We start from the raw sequence: 11,791 nt of genomic DNA, 5'->3' as shown, positions 1-11,791 counted from the left end.
GGCGGGGGGGGGGGGAAGGGGGGGGGTTGGAACGTGGGGGGGGGGGGGGAGGGGAATGGGCGGCATTCGGTCCCCCCCCCCCACCACCCTGTGCTCTCCCCTCTTCCCCCTCCAACACCGGGGGCTGCCGGGGGGGGGGGAGGGGGGGGGGCACGGAGCCCTTTTTCTTTTCTCTCCCCCCCCTCCCCCTCACCTCCCCCTCCCCCCCCCCCCCCCAAAAAAAAAAAAAAGCCCCCCCACACCCCCACGTGCTCCTGGACCCCCCCCCCCCCCCCTTTCCCCCTCTACGCGCTTCTTTTTGTCTATGAATAAAAATGGCCGCCACGGCCCCCCCTCCCCCCCCCCCCTCCACCGCCTCCTTTTTGGCACTGCTGGGTTGCGCCCCCCCCCGGGTTGTTACCCCCCCCCATTTATCCGTGCCCCCCCCCCCCCAGGTTATCTGTTACCCCCCCTGTTTATCTATACTCCCCCCCCCCCCCAAAAGGGGTTCCCGTTGCCCCCCCCCCGGATTCTCAGTCCCTCCTCAGGCATTCTGCCCCCCCCCCAAAAAAAAAACCCCTTGGGCTCATTGGAAGCAATGACGGTTCCCAGTGCCCCCCCCCCAGGTGTTGTTGTGACCCTCCTGGTGCCCCCCCCCCCCCCGCGGTGCCCCCCCCCCCCGTGCCCCCCCCATACCCCGTGCCCTTTTGCTGCCCTCCCCGGGTTGGGTTTCACCCCCCCGCCCTCCCCCCCCTGTAGAAACCCGAGCTGAGCCGGGGGGGGGGCCGCCCCCCCCCTCCCCCTGTGGCCGTCACTCAGCTCTGCGTGCCCCGAAATGCCACGACCTTCACGGGGGGGGGGGGGGGGTGGAGCGGGGGAGGGGGCGGGGGGGGCACGGGGCACTCTGGGCATTGTAGTCCGGGGGGGTCATGGGGGGGCGCTGAGGGGGGGGCACAGAATGGGTGAATGGGGGTCTGGATGTGGGGGGGGGCGTCACGGAATGGGGGTTGGGGGGGGGGGACACGGAATGGATGAATGGGGGTTGGGGGGGGGGGGACACGGAATGGATGAATGGGGGTCTTGGGGGGGGGCGTCACGGAATGGATGAATGGGGGTCTTGGGGGGGGCGTCACGGAATGGATGAATGGGGGTCTGGGTGTGGGGGGGGCGACACGGAATGGGTGAATGGGGGTCTGGGTGGGGGGGGGGGCGACACGGAATTGGTGAATGGGGGTCCGGGTTGGGGGGGGGGGTCGTCATGGAATGAATGAATGGGGGTCTGGGGGGGGGAGGGGGCGACACGGAATGGGTGAATGGGGGTCTGGGGGGGGGGGGGTTACTGCTGAGGTTACGGGGTGAATGGGGGTGAATGAATGGGGGTGAATGAATGAATGGGGGCCACTATGGGGGTCACTGAATGGGGGTGAATGAATGAGTGGGGGTCAATGAGTGGGGGTCACTGAATGGGTGAATGGGGGTCAGTGGGTGAATGGGGGCCACTATGGGGGTCTCTATGAATGGGAGTCAATGTGGATGGGGGTGAATGAATGAGGGGGGGTCTGTGAATGGGGGCCACTATGAGTGGGGGTCACTGGGGGTGTATGAATGAGTGGGGGTCGCTATGAGTGGGGGGTCTATGAATGGGAGTCGCTGGATGAATGGGGGTCACTACGAGGGGGTGAGTGGGGGTCTGTGAATGGGGGGTCGGTGTGAATGGGGGGTGAATGAGTGGGGGGTCAGTGAACGAATGGGGGCCACTGATTGGGGGTCAGTGAATGAATGGGGTCCACTACGAGTGGGGGTGACTGAATGGGGGTGAATGAATGAGTGGGGGTCGCTATGAGGGGGGTCCTATGAATGGGGGGTCAATGAATGGGGATCACTGGGTGAATGGGGGTCACTACGAATGGGGGTCAATGAATGGGGGTCACTGAATCCATGAATGGGGGTCAGCGTGGATGGGGGTGAATGAATGAATGGGGGTCAATGAATGGGGGTCAATGAATGGGGGTCACTGGGTGAATGGGGGTCACTGAATGGGTGAATGAATGGGGGTCAATGAACGGGGGTGAAAGAATGAGTGGGGGTCACTACGAGTGGGGGTCAATGGGTGAATGGGGGTGGCTGCGATTTGGGGGGGTGAATGAATGGGGGGGGGGTCTGTGTGTGAATGGGGGTGGCTGCGATTTGGGGGGGTGAATGAATTGGGAGGGGGGGGTCTATGAGTGAGTGGGGGTCCCTACGAGCAGGGGGTCACTGTATGAATGAGGGGGGGGGTCACTGAATTGGGGGGGGGTCAATGAACGAATGGGGTCCACTGCGAATGGGGGGGACTGTGAGTGGTGCCAATGAATGGGTGGGGGGGGGGGTCAGTGTGATGGGGGGGGGGTCATTGGGGGTGAGTGGGGGTCGCTGAGCGGCTCGGTGGGGTCACGGAGGGGGGGGGGGGGGGGGTCGCTGAACGGCCGAACGGCAGCCACGGGGTGAGTAGAGAGGGGGGGGTCAATGAGTGGGTGGGGGTCGCGGGATGGATCGATAGGGGGGGGCGTGAGGAGGGGGGGGGTATCAGTGGGGGGGGGCTCATGGGAGCATCGCCCCGTGCGTTGGAAATGGGGCTCTGTGAGTCGGCCCCACGGAACCCCCCCTCGGAGCCCCCCCCCCCCCCAACCCCGGTGCGTGTGCGGTGGGGGGGGGGGGGGGGGAAGAAGAGGGGGGGGGTTGACCCCTCCAAGCCCCGCCCCTCCCGGGGGGGCCCTCATGAATATTCACGAGCCAGGAGTTCTTAGGGCGCGGGGCGCTGCCCCCACCGCCTCCCTCCAACCCAACTCAGGGCCCCCCCCACCGTTCGGACCCCCCCCCCCCTGCTTCTCGGGACCCCCCCCAGCGTTCCGAGAGCCCCGGATCTTCAACACCTCGGCGACCCCTCCGGGACCACCGCGGTCACTTTAAGACCCCCTCCGCTCCAACCCCCAAAAAACAAAACAACCCCGCAGTCCTTTCAGGACCCCCCCCCCCCCCCCCCCGCCGCGGTTCCTTTATTTCTCGGGACACCACCGCCCCCCCCCCGGCTCCAATCGCGATGTCTCGGCCTCTGTCGGATCACGAGAAGCGGAAGCAGATCAGCGTGCGGGGCCTCGCTGGAGCCGAAAACGTTTCGGAGCTGAAGAAAGGTTTCAATCGGCACCTGCATTTCACGCTGGTTAAGGATCGCAATGTCGCCACCAGTCGCGATTATTACATGGCCCTGGCGCACACCGTGCGGGACCACCTGGTGGGGAGGTGGCTGCGAACGCAGCAGCACTACTACGAGAAGGACCCCAAGGTGGGGGCGGGGGGGGGTCCTGGGGGGGATTTAGGGGGGAACTGGGGGGGTGGGGGGGATTTGGGGTCATAGAGGGGGTATTGGGGGATATAGGGGGGTTTTGGGGTGATGGCAGCAGCACTACTAGGAGAAGGACCCCAAAAATGGGGGCTGGGGGGGGTATGGGGGGGATATGGGGGGGATTTGGGGTCATAGAGGGGGGTATTGGGGGATATAGGGGGGTTTTGGGGTGATGGCAGCAGCACTACTAGGAGAAGGACCCCAAAAATGGGGGCTGGGGGGGATATGGGGGGATATGGGGGGGATTTGGGGTCATAGAGGGGGGTATTGGGGGGTATGGGGGGGTATGGGGGGATATGGGGTCATAGAGGGGGGTATTGGGGGATATAGGGGGGTTTTGGGGTGATGGCAGCAGCACTACTATGGAAGGACCCCAAGGTGGGGGTGGGGGGGGTATGGGGGGGATATGGAGTCGTATAGGGACGATATGGGGTGATACAGGGGGGATATGGGGCCGTATGGGGGGATATGGGGCGGTATAGGGGGGATAGGAGATGATATAGAGGATATGGGGCAGTATTGAGGGATTATGGGGTGGTATAGGAGGAATATGGGGCAGTATAGGAGGGATATGGGGTGATATAGGGGGGATATGGGGTGGTATAGGAGGGATATGGGGTGATATAGGAGGGATATGGGGTGATATAAGGGGAATATGGGGCGGCATTGGGGTCAAGGGGTTGTGGGGGGGATTTGGGGTCACGTGGGGCGCCATAGTGACCCATAGGGGGCGCTGTGGGGCACCATTGTGCTCTATGGGATCCCACGGCGCTGTGGGTCGCTATGGGGCGCTGTGAGGCGCTGTGGGGTGCTATGAGGTGCTATGGGGTGCTGTGAGATGCTATGGGGTTACTATGGGGTCGCTATAGGGTGCTGTGGGTCTCTATGGGGCTCTATGGGGCAATATGGCTCAGTATGGGGTTGCTATGGGGCTCTATGGGGTGCTGTGAGGTGCTATGGGGTCGCTATGGGGCGCTGTGGGTCTCTATGGGGTGCTATGGGTCTCTATGGGTCTGTATGGGGCTCTATGGGACACTATGGGGCAATATGGCTCACTAAGGGGTTGCTATGGGGCGCTATGGGGCACTATGGGGTGCTATGGTTCACTATGGGGTCGCTATGGGGCGCTGTGGGTCTCTATGGGGTGCTATGGGTCTCTATGGGTCTGTATGGGGCTCTATGGGGCGCTATGGGGCAATATGGCTCACTATGGGGTGCTATGGGGCTCTATGGGATCACTATGGGGCTCCATGGGTTGCTATGGCTCACTATGGTGCGCTATGGGGTGCTATGGGGTCGCTATGGGACTCTATGGGGCACTGTGGGTCGCTATGGGGTTGCTATGGGGCACTATGGGTCACTATGGGGTGCTGTGGGGTCGCTATGGGGCTCTATGGGGTGCTACAGGGCTCTATGGGGTCACTATGGGGCACTATGGGGTCGCTATGGGTCAGTATGGGGCACTGTGGGTCGTTGTGGGGCACTATGGGACTCTATGGCGTTGCTGTGGGGCTCTATGGGGCGCTATGGGGTCACTAGGGCACTATGGGGTGCTATGGGGCACTATAGGGTAATATGGCTCACTATGGTGTCGCTATGGGGCGCTATGGGGGCTCTATGAGGTGCTGTGGGTCACTGTGGGGCACTATGGGGTCGCTATGGGGGCGCTATGGGGTACTATGTGTCACTATGGGTCTCTATGAGGCGCTATGTGTCGCTATGGGTCTCTGTGGGTCGCTATGGGTCCCTATGTGTTCCTATGGGTCTCTATGGGTCTCTGTGGGTCCCTATGTGTTCCTATGGGTCTCTATGGGTTTCTGTGGGTCCCTATGTGTTCCTATGGTCTCTATGGGTCTCTTTGGGGTGCTATGTGTCGCTATGGGTCACTATGGGGCTCTATGGGTCCCTATGGGTCTCTGTGGGTTGCTATGGGGCGCTGTGCGTTGCTATGGGTCTCTATTGGGTGCTGTGGGTCGCTATGGGTTGCTATGGGTCACTGTGGGTCACTATGGGTTGCTATGGGTCGCTATGGGTCTCTGTGAGTCGCTATGGGTCGCTGTGGGTCTCTGTGGGTCGCTATGGGGCTCTATGGGTCACTGTGGGTCTCTGTGGGTCGCTATGGGGCTCTATGGGTCACTGTGGGTCTCTATGGGTCACTATGGGGCTCTATGGGTCACTGTGGGTCTCTATGGGTCACTATGGGTCTCTATGGGTCTCCATGGGTTACTATGGGGCTCTATGGGTCGCTATGGGTCTCTATGGATCTCTGTGGGTCGCTATGGGTCTCTATGGGTCTCTGTGGGTCGCTATGGGTCTCTGTGGATCGCTATGGGTCTCTGTGGGTCGCTATGGGTTGCTATGGGTCACTGTGGGTCGCTATGGGTCTCTGTGGGTTGCTATGGGTCTCTGTGGGTCGCTGTGGGTGTCTATGGGTCTCTGTGGATCGCTGTGGGTCTCTATGGGTCGCTATGGGTCTCTGTGGATTGCTATGGGGTGCTATGGGTATCTATGGGTCTCTATGGGGTCCCTATGTGTCCGTATGGGTCTCTATGGGTCCCTATGGGTTTCTATGTGTCCCTATGGGTCTCTGTGGGTCTCTATGGGTCTCTATGGGTCACTGTGGGTTTCTATGGGTCTCTATGGGTTTCTATGGGTCGCTATGGGTCTCTATGGGTCCCTATGGGTTTCTGTGGGTCGCTATGGGTCTCTATGGGTCTCTATGGGTCCCTATGGGTTTCTATGTGTTGCTATGGGTCTCTGTGTGTCGCTATGGGTCTCTATGGGTCTCTGTGGGTCTCTATGGGTCTCTATGGGTCCCTATGGGTCTCTGTGGGTCTCTATGGGTCTCTATGTGTCCCTATGGCTCTCTATGGGTCGCTATGGGTCTCTATGGGTCGCTATGGGTCTCTGTGTGTCGCTATGGGTCGCTATGGGTCTCTATGGGTCACTGTGGGTCTCTATGGGTCTCTGTGGGTCTCTGTGTGTCGCTATGGGTCTCTATGGGTCTCTGTGGGTCTCTATGGGTCGCTATGGGTCGCCATGGGGCGCCATGTGACCCCCCTCCCCCCCGCAGCGCATCTACTACCTGTCGCTGGAGTTCTACATGGGCCGCACGCTGCAGAACACCATGATCAACCTCGGGCTGCAGAGCTCCTGCGACGAGGCCGTCTACCAGGTGGGGGGCGGGGGGGGCAGAATTGGGGGGGAGATTCGGGGGATGAGGGGGGCAGGGGGGGGGGGGGCAGAGGTTGGGGGGATTTGGGGGTGGGGGGGGCAGAGCTCCTGCGATGAGGCCGTCTATCAGGTGGGGGGCGGGGGGCGGTCGGGGGGGGCAGGGATAGGGGGGGTCGGGGGGGGGGCAGGGATGGGGGGAATTTGGGAGGTGGGGGGGTCGGGGTGGTGGGGCAGGGGTGGGGGGGGCAGAGATTGGGGGGATTCAGGGGGTGGGGGGGCAGAATTGGGGGGAGTTTGGGGGGTGGGGGGTGACAGATGGGGGGGATTCAGGAGGTGGGGGGGCAGGGATGGGGGGGTCAGAGTTGGGGGGCAGAGTTGGGGGGGGATATGAGGGGGTTATGGGGGAGGTTATGGCGTGGGGGGGGCAGAATTGGGGGGGGGAATTCGGGGGATGGAGGAGTTATGGGGTGTTGGGGGGGCAGAAATGGGGGGGTTATGGGGAGGTTATGGGGTGTTGGGGGGCAGAAATGGGGGGGGATTTGGGGGCTTACGGGTTGGGGGGAAGGAATGGGGGGGGGCTTGTGGGGTGGGGGGGGCAGAGTTGGGGGGGATATGGGGGATATGGGGGGGGTTATGGGGTGTTGGGGGGGCAGAAATGGGGGGGATATGGGGGGGGTTATGGGGTGTTGGGGGGGCGTGGGGGGGGTTATAGGGAGGTTATGGGGTGTTATGGGGTGTGGGGGGGGCAGAGGGTGGGGGGATATGGGGGGGGTATGGGGTGGGGGGGGCTTGTGGGGTGGGGGGGGTTATGGGGGGAGTTATGGGGTGCTGGGGGGCAGAAATGGGGGGGTTATGGGGGGGTTATGGGGTGGGGGGGGGCAGAGGGTGGGGAGGGATTTGGGGGATATGGGGGGGTTGTGGGGACAGAGGTGGGGGGGATTTGGGGGGGATCTGGGGGGGTGATGGGGTGGGGGGGGCAGAGCTGGGGGGGTGCAGGTGGGTATTGGGGGGGGGCGGGGGGCAGAGCGGGGGGTCGTTGGGGGGACGTGTGGGGTTTTGGGGTCGAGGGGGGGCCGTGGGCTGACGGTGCCGTTGCCCCCCCCCCCCCAGCTGGGCCTGGACATGGAGGAGCTGCAGGAGATCGAGGAGGACGCCGGGCTGGGCAACGGCGGCCTGGGGCGCCTGGCAGGTGGGGCTGCCCCACAACCCCATAAACCTACAGCCCCATAAACCTACAGCCCCACAACCCCGCAACCCCATAAACCTACAGCCCCACAACCCCATAAACCTACAGCCCCATAAACCTACAGCCCCACAACCCCGCAACCCCATAAACCTACAGCCCCACAACCCCATAAACCTACAGCCCCACAACCCCATAAACCTACAGCCCCATAAACCTACAGCCCCACAACCCCACAACCCCATAAACCTACAGCCCAACAACCCCATAAACCTACAGCCCCATAAACCTACAGCCCCACAACCCCGTAACCCCATAAACCTACAGCCCCACAACCCCACAACCCCATAAACCTACAGCCCCACAACCCCATAAACCTACAGCCCCATAAACCTACAGCCCCACAACCCCACAACCCCATAAACCTACAGCCCCACAACCCCATAAACCTACAGCCCCATAAACCTACAGCCCCACAACCCCGTAACCCCATAAACCTACAGCCCCACAACCCCACAACCCCATAAACCTACAGCCCCACAACCCCATAAACCTACAGCCCCATAAACCTACAGCCCCACAACCCCACAACCCCATAAACCTACAGCCCCACAACCCCATAAACCTACAGCCCCATAAACCTACAGCCCCACAACCCCGTAACCCCATAAACCTACAGCCCCACAACCCCACAACCCCATAAACCTACAGCCCCACAACCCCATAAACCTACAGCCCCATAAACCTACAGCCCCACAACCCCACAACCCCATAAACCTACAGCCCCACAACCCCATAAACCTACAGCCCCATAAACCTACAGCCCCACAACCCCGTAACCCCATAAACCTACAGCCCCACAACCCCACAACCCCATAAACCTACAGCCCCACAACCCCATAAACCTACAGCCCCATAAACCTACAGCCCCACAACCCCACAACCCCATAAACCTACAGCCCCACAACCCCATAAACCTACAGCCCCATAAACCTACAGCCCCACAACCCCGTAACCCCATAAACCTACAGCCCCACAACCCCACAACCCCATAAACCTACAGCCCCATAAACCTACAGCCCCACAACCCCGTAACCCCATAAACCTACAGCCCCATAAACCTACAGCCCCACAACCCCGTAACCCCATAAACCTACAGCCCCACAACCCCGTAACCCCATAAACCTACAGCCCCACAACCCCATAAACCTACAGCCCCATAAACCTACAGCCCCACAACCCCACAACCCCATAAACCTACAGCCCCATAAACCTACAGCCCCATAAACCTACAGCCCCACAACCCCACAACCCCATAAACCTACAGCCCCATAAACCTACAGCCCCATAAACCTACAGCCCCACAACCCCGTAACCCCATAAACCTACAGCCCCACAACCCCACAACCCCATAAACCTACAGCCCCACAACCCCATAAACCTACAGCCCCATAAACCTACAGCCCCACAACCCCACAACCCCATAAACCTACAGCCCCACAACCCCACAACCCCATAAACCTACAGCCCCATAAACCTACAGCCCCACAACCCCGTAACCCCATAAACCTACAGCCCCATAAACCTACAGCCACACAACCCCGTAACCCCATAAACCTACAGCCCCATAAACCTACAGCCCCACAACCCCACAACCCCATAAACCTACAGCCCCATAAACCTACAGCCCCATAAACCTACAGCCCCACAACCCCACAACCCCATAAACCTACAGCCCCATAAACCTACAGCCCCACAACCCCGTAACCCCATAAACCTACAGCCCCATAAACCTACAGCCACACAACCCCGTAACCCCATAAACCTACAGCCCCACAACCCCACAACCCCATAAACCTACAGCCACACAACCCCGTAACCCCATAAACCTACAGCCCCACAACCCCGTAACCCCATAAACCTACAGCCCCACAACCCCACAACCCCATAAACCTACAGCCCCATAAACCTACAGCCACACAACCCCGTAACCCCATAAACCTACAGCCCCACAACCCCATAAACCTACAGCCCCACAACCCCGTAACCCCATAAACCTACAGCCCCACAACCCCACAACCCTACAGCCCCACAACCCCATCACCCCACAACCCCACAACCCCGTAACCCCACAACCCCCACGTCCCTCCATCCCCCCGTGTCTCCATGTCCCCCCAAGTCCCCCTACATCCCCCTGTCCCCCCACGTTCCCCCCATATCCTCATCCCCCCCATATCCCCCATATCCCCCCTCCCCCCCACGTTCCCCCCCTGCCCCCCACATTCCCCCATCCCCCCCATCCCCCCATGTCCCCCTGCCCCCCATATCCCCCATAACCCCCATCCCCCCCATATACCCCATCCCCCCCATGTCCCCCATATGCCCCATATCCCCCTGCCCCCCATGTTCCCCCCTGCCCCCCACATCCCCCCCTTCCCCCCATCCCCTCATCCCCCCCATGTCCCGTTGCCCCCCATGTCCCCACATATCCCCCTTCCCCCCAATGTCCCCCCATATCCCCCTGCCCCCCATATCCCCCATATCCCCCTGCCCCCCATATCCCCCTGCCCCCCATATTCCCCATATCCCACTGCCCCCCCATATCCCACTGCCCCCCACATCCCCCCCATCCCCCCATGTCCCCCTGCCCCCCATATCCCCCATAACCCCCATCCCCCCCCATATCCCCCATCCCCCCATATCCCCCTGCCCCCCATATTCCCCACCCCCCCCATATCCCCCATCCCCCGGCCCCCCATATCCCCCATAACCCCCATCCCCCCCATATCCCCCATCCCCCCACGTTCCCCCCCTGCCCCCCATATCCCCCATATCCCCCATCCCCCCATATCCCACTGCCCCCCACATCCCCCCTATCCCCCCATATCCCCCTGCCCCCATATCCCCCTGCCCCCCATATCCCCCATATCCCCCATAACCCCCATCCCCCCATGTCCCCCTTCCCCCCATCCCCCCATATTCCCCATATCCCCCTGCCCCCCATATCCCCCATCCCCCCCATAACCCCCATCCCCCCATGTCCCCCTTCCCCCCACATCCCCCCCATCCCCCCATGTCCCCCTGCCCCCCATATCCCCCATAACCCCCATCCCCCCCCATATCCCCCATCCCCCCCATATCCCCCCGCCCCCCATGTCCCCCCCCTGACGGCTCCCCCCGCAGCGTGCTTCCTGGACTCCATGGCCACGCTGGGTCTGGCCGCTTACGGTTATGGGATCCGCTACGAGTTTGGGATCTTCAACCAGAAGATCGCGGGCGGATGGCAGGTGGGGGGGCTGGGGGGCGCTATGGGGTCTCTGTGGGTCCCTATGGGGTCTCTGTGGGTTCCTATGGGTCTCTATGGGGTCCTTATGGGTCCCTTTGGGGTCTCTGTGGGTCCTTATGGGGTCCCTGTGGGTCCCTATGGGGTCTCTATGGGACCCTATGGGTCTCTGTGGGGTCTCTATGGGACTCTATGGGTCTCTGTGGGTCTCTATGGGTCCTTATGGGGTCTCTATGGGACCCTATGGGTCTCTATGGGTCCTTATGGGTCTCTGTGGGTCCTTATGGGGTCTCTATGGGACCCTATGGGTCTCTATGGGTCCTTATGGGTCTCTGTGGGTCCCTATGGGGTCCTTATGGGGTCTCTGTGGGTCCTTATGGGTCTCTGTGGGGTCTTTATGGGTCTCTATGGGGTCCTTATGGGTCCTTATGGGACCCTTTGGGGTCTCTATGGGTCCTTATGGGTCCCTATGGGGTCCTTATGGGGTCTCTGTGGGTCCTTATGGGTCTCTGTGGGTTCCTATGGGGTCTCTATGGGTCCTTATGGGTCTCTGTGGGGTCCTTATGGGGTCTCTATGGGGTCCTTATGGGTCCTTATGGGTCCCTTTGGGGTCTCTATGGGTCCTTATGGGTCTCTATGGGGTCTCTATGGGGTCTCTGTGGGTTCTTATGGGGTCTCTGTGGGTCACTATGGGGTCTCTCTGGGTCCTTATGGGTCTCTATGGGTCTCTATGGGGTCCTTATGGGTCCTTATGGGTCCCTTTGGGGTCTCTGTGGGTCCCTATGGGGTC

The 11,791-nt window shown here is 61.5% G+C and overlaps 1 protein-coding gene across 1 annotated transcript in view; it reads left to right on the top strand.

Moving 5' to 3' along the window:
- The first annotated feature begins 3,000 nt into the window (after nt 1–3,000).
- Nucleotides 3,001–11,791, top strand: part of PYGM (glycogen phosphorylase, muscle associated) — a 58,980-nt gene continuing 50,189 nt past the window's right edge. Inside the window, exons 1-4 of the mRNA XM_090129692.1 lie at nt 3,001–3,301; nt 6,435–6,536; nt 7,646–7,724; nt 10,902–11,005. Of these exons, the coding sequence (XP_089985818.1) occupies nt 3,059–3,301; nt 6,435–6,536; nt 7,646–7,724; nt 10,902–11,005 (528 nt within the window). The 5' untranslated portion in view covers nt 3,001–3,058. The remainder of the gene's footprint in view (nt 3,302–6,434; nt 6,537–7,645; nt 7,725–10,901; nt 11,006–11,791) is intronic.

This window comes from Phasianus colchicus, chromosome 37, assembly GCF_987193195.1.
Source record: "Phasianus colchicus chromosome 37, bPhaCol1.hap1.1, whole genome shotgun sequence".
NCBI lineage: Eukaryota > Metazoa > Chordata > Aves > Galliformes > Phasianidae > Phasianus > Phasianus colchicus.
This window is presented reverse-complemented; position numbering and strand designations above follow the sequence as displayed.